The sequence below is a fragment of the Pollicipes pollicipes genome, unplaced genomic scaffold (assembly GCF_011947565.3).
Source record: "Pollicipes pollicipes isolate AB1234 unplaced genomic scaffold, Ppol_2.1 Scaffold_6138;HRSCAF=7277_pilon_pilon_pilon, whole genome shotgun sequence".
Classification (NCBI taxonomy): Eukaryota; Metazoa; Arthropoda; class Thecostraca; order Pollicipedomorpha; family Pollicipedidae; genus Pollicipes; species Pollicipes pollicipes.
The window spans coordinates 36663285-36677202 of NW_023596818.1; the positions used below are offsets into that span (position 1 = coordinate 36663285).

Genomic DNA, 13918 nt, shown 5'->3' on the forward strand with positions numbered 1-13918 from the left:
TATGAGAGTTTTCATCGCAATAAGACGACTGAAATTCATCTCCATTCCATTGAATACACTTACTGATATTCCTTTGAGATGTAACATGAAAGGACCTCATTTCTGCTCTCCATGTGACATTTTAAATGGGAACATTTTCCCTTGAAAGCGATGCGAAGTATCTGATGTTTGTTTTGTGCTGATACCACCGGGCAGTGCTGAGTTAAGATAAAAAGATCGACCTAAATGCACCGCTTTGACCCCGATGACTTAGCTGTCTGTCGGTTGTCTCCTTCGCCGGTGCCCAATAACGCCACTTGCATGCATTTTTCCACAAGTTTTCAGGTCTGCGTAAGTATATCATACATCCTATTCTCTTATTAACAGATTAAGGCTGAAACATAAGTCAATATATTTCACTTTACCAGTTCTTCGGGGCTTCTTTTTTTGCAGAGATAAGACGGTAGTAATAGCCTTATTCATCGGAGAAAAACCTGGATAATGGATATACAGTTGGAATGATATTTCGGCGACATGCCTTTATCGAAACGATAGCAGAAGTGTCTTCTGCTTTTGTTTCGATGAAGGCATATTTCCCAAATGTCAGCCCAACTTTATATCCATTCTCCTGGATTTCCTCCGAGGAATCAGGTTATTACCACTGTATTATCTATATGAGCAATGTTCCTCGCTAATGCACTGAACAGCTTCTATATTCATATTGCATGAACATACGCCGTTTAGTCTAACAATCTTTTGTATTATCCTCAAAAATAGATATACGAGCTACCATAAGCGAAGCACATCGACTGGAGACTCACAAATAAAAAAAAAACCGCAAAATATGCCAAACGAACGCCCCTTTAGTCCGAATAGCCATTCGCATGGTGGAACCCAACGAAGGACTGTAATTCGAAGCATAGGGGACTTTTTTGGCAAAGTTATTCTTATGTTGTTTTCATATGTGTCTTACGTCAAAGCATTTTATATACGATTAACTATGTACAAAGCCAGAAAAGTGTTAGAATTGAATTACAACTGTAGAATTCAAGCCGCTCTCAGATTAACAGTAGGATGCTTGGTTTTACCAGTAGATGTGCCCAAGGCGATTGCTGATGCCCCCTCTAACAGCGGAGGTGAAAAGCGTTCCTCCAGCCGTGTTTCAATCTCTTCAGGAAACTGAACTGCAAAGGCTTCCTTTGAAAAGGCTGAAGACTTTATGAATAGGAAGCATGCGGCAGGCTGGAACGACTAAATAACAATGCTTTCTGTTCACGCAATTTTTTTCAGCCACGTATCTCCCATCTTTGAAACCGGGAGGGGACGACTTCAGTCTTGTTCGGAATACATCACACATACCTTCGTCGACATAAGAAAGACCTCATTACTGGAGGTGTCCTCCTCCCCCCCCCCCCCCCACCCCTCCTCAAAATCGATCCGCTGCCGGCGTCACCATGGTTTGTCATGAAACCTACCAAGAAAAAAGTTGCTAGTTGCGGAATCTGCATCTTCGTCGAGGAGGATTACCTGCCTTGAACACTCATGCCCAGTATGGCACGTGCCTTATTGTTGAGATTTTCAAGCCCGTAAAATTAAAGCGATCAAATCGCCCGCTCATTTCTGTCAAAATCACATGTGAATGAACATACTTCTCTTCGCGGCTCAAAATTGTTTATAATGGTTTGTTCCCACGTCTCGAGAGGAAGACAGCATAAGAAACTAATTTTAGACATCCATGGAAGTGATGTAAAAATATTTCCATTGGGCGATAAGAAAAAGTGCGGATCGACCAGGCGAAAGTCTAGGCCCCGTTCCAAGAAACCCCACTGCGGCTGCAAGCCCAAGAGATCAAAGTCCCGGAGGAGGAAGTCCGCAAAACGCCACGGATGCAAACCCAAGCCCAAGCGACGAGTGAAGAAGAGGAAGTGCTGAGGGTTGAATATGAAATATGGCACAGCTCACCGGATCAGGTTTTGTCAGTGCCACCAAGAGTTGTGTGATGAAGCATTCTCCATATTGCATCGCATAAAAGCTTAAAGCAATTTACAATACATGTTGTCTTCAGGTGTATAACGTGTTGATACGCCCTGGCCGGAGCAATAAACCTAAAAGATGATATGCCTATGTTCTAGAAGGGCAGAGAATTGTCCCGCAAGGAAAGCAAATATCTTAATTACAATTGGTTTAACAACCATAGTGCAGCAGCTGAGATGAATTAGCCCCTGTTCAGTTTACAGGTCATAACGAACTCGTCTAGAAAACATAGTTTGGTTCACTTCGCACTCAAAAGACACGGTGATATGCGTGTAACAAGGCTATAGGTACTTTGACGAAGGGAAACAGTCAAACGAATTGGAGATTTCGATCTAAAATCCAGCCTTATCTTAGCAGAGCCGTTCATGCCAAACTTCCTTGGAATGACTGCATTTTCACGGATACAAATTAATGCTTAGCAATATGGTTTTTGTTTTGAATGCTTCCATGTCATCTACTTTACGGGCGTGGCCTCCACAATGTGAAGGTGATCACCTAGTACACTTATAGAAACATGTTGCGCTTCTGTTTAGACCGAGACCAATCGGGCCCATTCCACTGGTCTGACTTTCACATCATTTCACTGATTTCACTCGTCAGCTTCATTACTGAGCATGAAGATCGCTCGTTCCGTGTCATTCAGGATCAAAACCATTACAGGTCATAGGACATGGGATAGCCGAAGATGGCATCACGCTAAAATGATAAAACGTGTGATGGCATGATTATGACTTTAAGAATTAACTTGTGGCTCAGCTTACCTGTATTAAAAACGGTAAGAATGCGTAGTCACCCCTACTGGACGTACCAGTACATTTGCTAAGAACGAGTTTGTACCTTTGCCCGGGCTTGATGGGTCGACGGTGGTACATCGTTTAAAACTGTGTTCAAGTCGAGATGTTGATATCATTTTGTGCAGGTTGTAAGCGTATGGATGTTTTTCTGAGTAAAACATGACAGCGAAAACACAGTCAAAATTGTTTCTGTACGTTCGTGCCACCACATTTTTAGCTCTTGGCCAATCATGTCGTGTGTGGAATCGGGGTTCGCACCGCCCCTTGTAAACTTCTGTGGGTAGCGTCCATCGGAGCTTTCAGTCATTAACAAGACCTTAAGCAAACAGCCCGCACGATACAAGCCGCCGTTTTTTCCAAAAGTATTGGATAATAGTACTTTGTGCGAGAAGAATAAGCACCATTTAGATATAAATGAAACATTCAACAGCTTAACTAATTTCAAATTGAAAAACAGTTACTTGTAAAATTACGCTTTTACTAACGTTTGGTATCTGCTATCGTTTGATGAATAGGAAGCAAGTAGTACAGACCACGTGATTAGCTTACTAGCTGCTAAGCCGATGGCCAATTCTAGGACCAGTTAAAAAAAGGCCGTGAGAAACCTGAAATTTTGAAACCGAAAAAGAGCATGGGCCGGCAACAGATTCAGATCCCTGCAAGTAGGCGTCACGGCGACATGATAGCTATACTGACAGAGGAGAAATGGACAATCGCACGGGCAATGTGTGCAGCTTGTGAAGACCAATCGTGTGGTAACCTTGCATCCACCCATTTTTGGGTGTATTCACGCAAGATATCAGCAACCAGAGCCTAAAAAGACGTGTAGTCTGCTGCAAGTTGTAGGCACATATACCGATTACAGCTCGTCAACAAATTTCAGAACTATCTGATCCATAAGCCTTCCAGTAACGATCTAGAATGCAGCCATGTCCATAACAGTGCAACTATTCTCAAAAGCAACACACCGTTGTTTTAACCGAGACTAATCGGGCGGTGCCAGCTGCATGGGGTATAACGCGGTTCATTGTGACCAATGTCCACCCAAGACACTCTTGCGTTTTTACAACGCACTGACGCCGACTCAAAAGATGTAATCTGGTTCTCTCCATCCGCCTCGTTGATCAGAACTGCCCCGCTTAATTACAAAGTAGCCGACACACCCCTACACCAAACGCGATTAAAAGTGTCGGGCCTTAGCAGGTCTAAAGCCTAAGCAAAGCAAAGCCTTAGCTTAGCCAATGTTACAACGTCATTTGCAAATATGCAGCTGGACGCTAAATCAGCGTTCCTTCGAATCCCAGATGTAGTCGCTTACAAGCCCATGAACTAGGCTAGTAACCCTAAACTAACCCTAAGGTAGCTTTATTTTGTAAACTAACCTTTACAAAAATACACTTTGTAAAGTGTCATTTTGTACGCTTAACTAACCCATAGGGTTAGAAACGTTTCAAAAAGTGGGGTGCCAAGCTCGGGGTGTACTTCAGCAACTTTTTCTGGGAAGCGAACCCGATGACCGGGAGGGGGTGGGGTAGGGATGGATATTGTTATCGCCATTTATTCAAATGTCATGGCTGTTATGCTAGATATGCATCTAGAGCTGTTTCTCGCTGGTGCACAATCTTGCCTATTCGATTCATCTGTCATTTGGCAAATAAGGCTGTCCAGCTTCCCAAGATTATTCGTTCATTTTAAAACTGTCTTTCCTGGGGACGTGGAATTCCACGGATAGGCATTTTGGGTCATTGAGGTAGTATCTGGCTCTGCAGTGTAGATGCCAAAATACGGCCTGGATATAGGCTGGTAAGAATTTTGAAAGTGGTTTGATGGCTGACAGTGCGACAGATTTTTCATGCGCCTTCATTTCGCTGGCTGCTTTTCAAGAGACTTGTAGCAGCATTTTAGGCGGAAACAAATTCGGGAGCTTGAAAATGCCAGGAACAACGTGAAAATCCTTAAGACTGGAAATTATCTTTTAAGAACCAAGCCACATAACACGGCCCATCTGTCATATGTTCCTTATCTGGGCCCTGCTCCTGTCCGCCGTCGGTGGCCACTGCCCTGGTCGGATGATCATACCCTATTATACGGTCTTATGTCTGTGTCTTAATATGCAGCAAATATGCATGGATATCATAGGCGTAGGAACGCTTCAAAAATTGGGGGGAGGGGGCAAACTTAGAGCTCACTTCTGAAACTTTTTCTGGAAAACAAGCCCGATGACCAGGGGAAGAGTAGAGATGGCGGTTATCGCTATTTATTCAAATGTAATGACTGCTATTCTAGATATGCATCTAGAGCTATTTCTCACTGGTGCACACTCTTGCCTACACGAATCATCTATATAATTCGGGAAATAAGGCTATCCAGCTTCCCAAGTTTATTCGTCCATTTCAACGTTGTCTTTCCTTGGGAGCCGAAATTCCACGAGCGGGTAGGCATTTTGGGACATTGAGGAGGCATCTGTCCTCGTCAGAGCATAGGCTGGTGAATATTTTGAAAGTGAATTAATAGCTCACAGTACAACAAATTTTGCATGCGCCCTCATTTTGCCGCCTGCTTTTCTAGAGATAAGACTTGTCGCGGCATGTCAGGCGGAAACAAATTCGGAAGCTTGAAACTGTCAAAAACCATGCGACAAAAGACATAGAACTGAAGATTATTCTTTGAAAACCAAGCCACAGAATGAAGGCCCTTCTGGCATATATTCCCTGTCTGAGCCCTGCTCCCGTCCGACGTCGGTGGCCACTGTCCTAGCCCGGCTGTCTCCGAATGACTAACCGCGAACTGAAGGTATGGCTGCTTTGTTGCACATTTCTGGGTCAGCATCGCTACTAATTGGGATGTAAAACATGTGTTGGACACCTGCAAAAGTACCTTTTTCCGACTTATCTTCCCTTACACCACACCACCCCAGAAAAATGCCACCGGTTAGCTGCCTACTTTAGGTATGAATTGGCCCAACGGACATTTAATTGGCCATCATTCAACGTAGATAACTTGATCTGCTTTTGTGTGCAGGCAGGGGGTAGCCAGAGCCTTGCTAAGAAGAACAAAGGGTTGACAAAATGGTGATCCTCCCACAAAAAATCCCCGGATATAGTTTACTTGTTAACAAGGGATACAGTTTTTTTCGTTTAGTTGTTATTGTTACGTTGTAACCAGAGCAGAAACCAGAAGCTACCGTGAAATAAATTATGTTTACATTGTTATCACGCGCCCGGACGGCTGCCTAGATACCCTTCGCTCGGGTGACGGATCAGCTTGAGCCCGCTGAGATCTCGGGAACTAAAAGAGCTAGAGGCACCAAATCCACAGGGTGTGTTAGCCTGTACGTGAGCTCACTTAGTTGAAAGTTTGAGGTTTCTAGATTATGACTTTCGGGTTGAATAAGGTCAAACAAGGTCAAATTTTAGGTTGGTCTCTTAAGTGCCCCAGAACCTAGATAGCTGTTTCTTAGCAAAAGGTCATATGTTCAGTTAAAGCCAGTAACCTTGTTTGACCTTTTGAAAGTCATGGTAACCAAAATCATATAAGATTGTTCTGAGTTTTGCATTTGAATAAGCGAGAAGGACTATGCTAGGCAGTATGTTTCTTAAAACAAAATGTTGACATAGGTCATTTTAGGTCAATGACCTATTCTGACCACTAAGAAGTCCATGGACAATGGATAATGCGGTTCCTGCCATCAACAAACTCGAAATCAGCACAAGGAAACTATCCCATACAGCAAGCCCCAGAGTAATAAAACAGGTTGGTTTGACCTTGGTCTGACCTTTATATCTAACCTGAGGTCAGCGTAATTTGTTCATTCAATATTTGTGTTGCCTACGAAAGCATCTCAGGGATGCTGTCCTTGTCTAACACTCCATTGCTGCATCAGATTGAACGATTCCCTAGAAGTTGACCTTGCGCGAACCATGGCCTGACTTTGACCTGTCATAGGTCAGCGACCTTACAAAGTGCATCTAAATTTTTATACCAAGCGATCCGCTACTCAATTTTCTACAACTATGGAAAACATGGCGTGGCTGCGCCGCGCCGTTCGAAAACCATTCTGAAAAACCTTCGGAGACCGAGTCAATTTGACCCCCACCCGAGCGCGTGATAAGGTCAATGAGCTGCAGAAATCAAGCGTTTAACGACCGCATGGAATAAATTACCGGTGTCATTAATTTGAAATGGCATAGTAGACTCTTTCTAATTCGATCGAATTCAGAAGGTTTTTCGCAATGTAATGTTCTAATGTTCTACAGACATTGAGGACATCGCGAAGGTAGACTGTAGATCGATATGTTTGATCGAAATTTGAGGGTGAAAATTTTGGTTGTAGATCGAGTGGTCAACACTGTGTATTGACATTGCCAAGCCATGTTCGTCCGGAAATATTTAACATTCAGTCAGAATCGATTAGTGATACAATTTATATAGCGTGGTTTTTAACATGCGCGCTCGAAAATCTTAGCAACGAAAACCTCGACAGCAGGCGTTGCAGCCTCCATAGTCCGCGGCGTGCTGAGTGGTTAACTTTTCGCCACGGTCCACCGGTGGGCAAAAATTATAATGGTTCTAAGATAATTACCTTTGGAAACTTGAATCGGTTAGTAATAAAAGTTAGGTGACATAATTTGAGCATGCCTACTCGTAAGTCTTAGTTTTAAAAAAAATCGTCTCCAGGCGTTGCAACTTCCGTAGGCCGCGTAGCGTCGGCTCAACAGCTAATACTGAGCCGTGGCCAACGGATAGACGAAAAAGATGGCGCTTCTGAAAGAGCTACGTTTGAACGCTCCAGGACATCAAATCTTACATCTACAAAGCAATCTGGGCGCATATTTGACGTGTGCGATTTTTAGACTCATGATGAGACCGGATTGGCCCTTAAAGCACCGCGAGATAGTGCCGGAATCTGGTGGTGGAACTGGAATAATAAAGGTAGATTCTCTATTTTTCGTGTTTCTGTAACTATTAAATTGTCCAGAAGATAGACTAACACGGCGCCCGCCGTCTGATGGCACTTGCAGTGGCCGAAGTCGTTTGGTTTTACAAAAGCTGCAATCCAGCTGCTGTCCTTGCTCTTGAGGTTGCGGGCGGGCGGGTATGTTCAAACTTTTGGTGCACCTTTTTCACTAATTCATTCTGAAAAATGAGCGTTCTTCGGCCAACATGGAATGGCCTTGTTCTTTTTTTTAACATAATTTCGACCTACTCTATTCAGCAATAATGAGATCTTCACTCTACTCAACAATAATGAGCCCTTATTTATCTACTTAACAATAATGAGGCCCCTTCCGGGCAAGGGGCCCCCCGAGTGGAACACCAAAGGCACATTACCGGTTCCGGTCAAGAGCTGAAGGTTCACCCCGTCCCATCGCGAAGCGTCTTCTGGGTGCCATTCTAGCGACACAGGGCGGCATCTCCTGGTCGATCCGGTGGCCATTGGAACGATATATCATATCACATTGTTCCCCTTCTTCACACGGGAGGCCTTCTGACCCACGCAGTTGGCCCCGGATCAACACAGGAACCCTCATTGACGCAATAACATCGCTGATCGCTAAAGGTGGTCCAATAATTGTTATACAGGCTCCAGTTCCGTGTTTTTCTGTTTTCTGCAGAGATATTGAGGAATCCCTGAACGTAGATTGTAGATGAAATGGGATCCTAAGCTTGTATTAAGATGGCTTACTCATGTTCGTCTTAAAATGTCTAAGATTCAGTCAGAATTGATTACTGATAAAAAAAAACTATGCAATATGGTTTTGAATACACGCGCTCGCAAGTCATGGCAACAACAGGCTGAACGCCCGGCGTTGCAGTCTCCATAGGCCGCGTGGCGGCGGCCTGCGGCTGAAATGCTAAGCGATGGTCAATAAGCAAACAAAAAAAATGACGCATCTTAAAGAAGATGGCTGGTGAACTAGGTAAACCATCACGTATATTTAAATGTGGTGCAAGAGTAAGCTAAACACAACCTTGATCTGAAAAGTGGGGGGCCAGTTAACACTGCTGGCCTCCCCAGCTTGAAAAAAGGGAGCCATGGCCCACCTGCCCCCCCCCCCCCCCCTGTTCCTACGCCCATGTTCAGGTTTCTCTGTGCACTGATAGCAGCGGCATGATTATCTTCCGGTATTTGAAAAGGTCTTTGTTTAATTTAATACCCTCGCCCCATAATTACGGCTGGCCACTGTTGTCTATTCCGGCGCAGACGATGCATTACTAGCGTCGTAGAACGCCTTACTGAAGGCCGTGCCAGATTCTGCGGCCGGTTATGTGTGTTGTGGCTATCGGGGCAATTGCTGCTTCGTTGAAATAAAACAGTTATTGTCACGAGATGTTAATATGCTCCTTTTTACTCTATGGTGTATTCGTAGATAATTGTTATGATGGGATGTGAACTTGATTGGGACCCTGGACAGGTTGATTGGACTCGTTCTGTAAATTAATTTTGTGGAATTAAGGTCTTATGGAGGACTGCATTATCGGAAAGCTTATGCAGCATTGAGGAGGACATACATTTGTCTTGTTAGTTCAAGTCCGACATAAGATCAACTCCACCCAGACAAGATGCAGCAGCCAGTTGGTCCAGTGGATTCAGTTCGTCCATACAAACTAGGTGAGCTGTTGGAAATAGAGGTCAAATTTCAAGGCACATCACATTCATGGAATATTGGGTAGAGCAGTTCAGTTTCACCAAAATGGATGATGTTAAAGCTGGCTTACATTGAGATGACTGGGAATGCATATGCATTGGGTTCAATCAAAAACTTAAAAGGAAAAAGGCATTTGAATATATCTAGATGTCCACTGTAAGTTTTAGACATACTCATTGATTCTCTGTTTTGTTTTTGGTAACCTTCACTTATGTTATTCCAAGACTCACCAAGTTATGTGTATTGGAATATGTTTGAAAAAGTGATTGGGTTTCATTATCATGCTTAAAGTTGAATGCTAAATATAACACATCATGTGTAGTTTGATGCATGCAATGCAATTGCAAAGTGACTTCTGCAAATGAGACACTTAGAAACCAAAAATTTGCTGCTTATCTACATCAAATGTGTGTTGTGGTCTTGACTGTGAATAGTTTATCATTCCTGCTCTTGGTTTTCTGATATGCCATCACATTTTAGTATTTGTGATAAGTTTTCTTTTCTTTTCAGCCCACCAGATTCTTAGCTTGACAGGCATCAACCTGCAGAGGCAGAGCATCATTGTGAGTGCAAGAGTGCATTATATTGAAAAGAATGTTTAGGAAGGCTTCATGAATCATAACACCTGTGATAAGGTTACTTTGGCTGAGACAGGAGCATGTAGTGCTAGCCTATCCTTTGAGAATGGGTTAAAATAAATTCATAGGTAAAACTGACATCAGAAGATTGGTGGCATGATGCCTGCTTACTAGCCAAAGCCTCACATTGTTTTGATTGCATCTTGTTCACACTGAGTGGCTGATGGCTGTTGTGTTTCTGCATTGCCAGGGCTTTGTGGAGCTGACAATAGCACTCCAGACAGACTACTTGCGCCAGGTCAAGCTCAACTGCAAGCAGTGCCGAGTCTATCGCGTCACCCTGAATGATGACTTGGAGACCAGCTTCAGTTATTGTGATCCCACACAGGACATCATGCAGGGCAGCTCCAAGTAAGAGGAGTTCAGTTGGCCTAAGCCTGTTCTTTATGGTTGCATAGTTTGAAACATGTGTGGTTTTAAAATTATTTAGTTGTGTTGGTAAAAAGTGGTACATTGGCATTATTTGTTCATTGTAAAGTGTGTGGTCCTCCCCTGCGGCCCTAACGTCGCGCGCGCGCGCCGACAGCCGCGACCTCGAGTCGTTCGCCGAGGCGCACCAAGCGGCCGTCAACTCGACCGACCCCGAGTACGGCCGCGGCGAGCTGGTGGTCGACATCCCGGTGGAGGCGCAGGACCTGGTGCAGGACGGCCAGATGCTGCGCATCGGCGTCGAGTTTAGCCTCGAGACGCCTACGGCCGGCGTACACTTCGTGCTGCCGGAGGGCGAGGGCACGTTGGCCGAACGCGGCGCACACATGTTCACCTACGGCTTCGAGAACTCGTCGCGGCTGTGGTTCCCGTGCATCGACAGCTTCTGCGACCTGTGCACGTGGAAGCTGGAGCTGACGGTGGACGAGAGCATGACGGCCGTGTCGTGCGGCGACCTGATCGAGACAGTGTACACGCCGGACATGCGCCGTCGCACCTTCCACTACCATCTGGCGCTGCCCACCGCCGCGCCCAACATCGCGCTCGCTGTCGGGTCAGTGGCGGGTCACGGGGTCACCGGGGGTGGGGGCTGACGGCGGGGTCACGCTTACGGGTCAGCGGGGTCACGCCGGCGGAGAGGGCGCTGAGGGAGGGGCCGGCGTGACTGGTGTAGGGGAGCACCATCTGAAGGCTTGCGGCGATTGTGGCTGAGCCGGCGATCCCGGGACGGGCTCACTCTACCCGCCAGCCAATGCCGGCGCTGCTGAGGTACGCCCCATGATAGTGTCGCTGATGTGGTGAGTTCCCATATGCGCGACTTCCATCATATTGCCCTGCGCCGCATGATCCACGTCGGTATTGCCCGTCGTGGTAGACGGCGGGACGAATCATGACGGTGAGATGTCACTGCTTGTGAGTGTTGAGCGTGTTGACGAGTGGCTTCCCTGTCGAGTGGCAGTTATGAACGTGAGCTGGTTGAATGAGCAGCAAGTCTTGACTGGCTCGTCGCGGCGCGCCGTGTTTCAGGCCGTTCGAGATATTCGTTGACCCGCACATGAACGAGATCACCCACTTCTGTTTGCCGCACCTGCTGCCCCAGCTCAAGCAGACGGCCAGGTTCATGCACACCACCTTCGAGTTCTTCGAGGAAGTGCTCGCCAACAGGTATGGAGTGGCGTCGTGGTGCGAGACACTGCGGTTGCCTCTATCTTGCCTTTGATGTTTTTGCTCTCGATGTCTTTTGGGCGGATGAACACGACCCCTGTGACGCCTTTACTGTGGCGCTCTTTGCGTTTGTTCGTTGTGTAACTTTTATATACGTGACCAGCACTCACAGTTTTCTATTCTGATGAAAACAGATGCCTACTTTTCTGCAAAGTTCGTTACGTATTTTTGGCCAACGTCTTGATATTTGGCGCCGCTTTGCTCCAGGTTTCCCTACTCGTGCTACAAGCAGGTGTTTGTAGACGAGGCATACGAGGACGTCTCGTCGTACTCCACGATGAGCATCCTCAGGTAGGTACCGGAGAGTCCCTCGCGTGGCTCCGCCGGCGGTGGGGCGAGGTAGTCTCGGGTCCTGGCTCCGCCATGCCCGCCGGGTGGGCCCGTACGCCGCAATGAATGTGAGCAGCAGCGACGCCTGCGTTCCGCCTGTCTGGAACATTGTGTTTTCTTGAACAAAATGCGCTACACTTTGGATAAGAACGAGCCTCCACGAAATTTGACAGATGTTTAAACGTATGTCTTGAACAGACCAACCACCACGGTGTAGGCTAAGGGGAATGTGACGCCGTTTTGTGCCTGGTGTTTTGATTTTTTATTCAAATGCCGCCATCTTGCGACGGTGGCTTCGGACAAGCCGTCTCCTCTTCGTCTTCGTCGCAGTCCGATGTGTCCGCCGCCTTCTTCGGCCAGCCCTCGAGCTCGCCCAGCTCATGTGCGGGGTGTTCCGTTGCAGCGTGAACCTGCTGTGCCCGTCGCAGGTCATCGAGCAGGTGTACGTGACGCGACGCTGCTTGGCGCTGGCACTGGCCCGCCAGTTCTTCTCCTGTTTCATCTCCCTCACCGGCTGGAGCGACGCCTGGCTCACGTTGGGCATCAGCCACTACCTCACCGGCCTCTACGTCAAGAAGTTCTTCGGCATGAACGACCACCGCGACTGGATGTACTCGGTGAGGGCCGCCGCTGCGGTGGCGGCGTGCGATCCAGCGGCGGTGGCAGGCAGACCGGACGGCGGGGTCACGGCAGGAGCGACGCCCAGACTCGTGCCAGCGCGTGTGGTCATTCGCTCGCGACGGGACACTCCACAGGCCGGTGTCTCGCATGGTAAACGTGCTGCTGACACTCAACGTCAGACCTGGGTGCGGTGGCGTGGAGGCGCGTGGAGATTGTCGTGCTGGCGTTGTTTCATTGGACGGAGGCTGCCCGAAGTTCGCTGACAACACTTGGGGATACCTCCCCTCCCCTCCCCACTGCACCCGCAATACCCGTGGAGATCGTAAGATTGTGCTGTGATGTAGAGGTTGACCTTGCGTTTTCGAAAGTTATTTCTTCGAGACGGCTCGAGTCCTTGCTGCACCTAGCTCCCCTCCTTCATCCTGCGGGTGATGAAATCTCTCCCGTCGCAATGCCCTTGCCAAGGACTCCACTGGCAAACGTGTGATCCGGCGTCGTGTGTTGACCCATCGGCGAACGTATGCATCACCAGCTACCGTTGTGATCACCACATGCACCAGCCGGACCTCGCTACCCTCACCAGCCACGTGTTTGTGGTCGGATACGGACCGCGCCACAATATCGCCACCCGTCGCCGTGTTGGCGATCACTACAAACAAGCAGCGGCGTAACGGTCTTTGTTCTCGCCGCCCGTTCCACGTCGTCGGCAAAAGTGACTGTTAAGGTGCCACCATCACCTGCCACGCCCCCGCTGATCTCGCTACCGGTCGGCGCCCTGACGCCGCGCCCGGGCCGCCGCCCTGCAGGAGATGCAGGAGGTGATCCAGTACGAGCAACGGTACGGCCCCATCGTGCTGGACAACAGCGGCACGCCGCCCACCGGCAGCCACGCGGCGCCCACCTTCCATCCGCTGCACTCGCAGAAGGAGTTCTACTTCCCGCTAAGGTGACGGCCGCCGCCGCTGACCACCCGAGCTGACTGCTGACTGCTGACTGCTGACTGCTGACTGCTGACTGCTGACCGCTGACTGCCGACCGCTGACCGCCGACTGCTGACCACTGACTGCTGATTGCTGACCACTGACCACTGACTGCTGACCATTGACTGCTGACTGAGCGTTCTGACTGCTGACTGCTGACTGCTGACCACTGACCACTGACCACGGACTGCTGACCACTGACTGCTGACCACTGACCACTGACTGCTGACTGAGCCTGC

The 13918-nt window shown here is 47.8% G+C and overlaps 1 protein-coding gene across 1 annotated transcript; it reads left to right on the forward strand.

The window, feature by feature from the left end:
• Nucleotides 1-9342: 9342 nt before the first annotated feature.
• On the forward strand, nucleotides 9343-13642 carry Taf2 (TATA-box binding protein associated factor 2; the record flags this gene model as incomplete). Its single annotated transcript, XM_037229737.1, is given in 8 exon segments — nucleotides 9343-9420; nucleotides 9968-10020; nucleotides 10286-10446; nucleotides 10622-11077; nucleotides 11551-11688; nucleotides 11956-12039; nucleotides 12482-12695; nucleotides 13506-13642. Coding segments are annotated over 8 exon segments (1292 nt in total), but the record flags the coding sequence as incomplete, so codon positions are not given.
• Nucleotides 13643-13918: the final 276 nt, after the last annotated feature.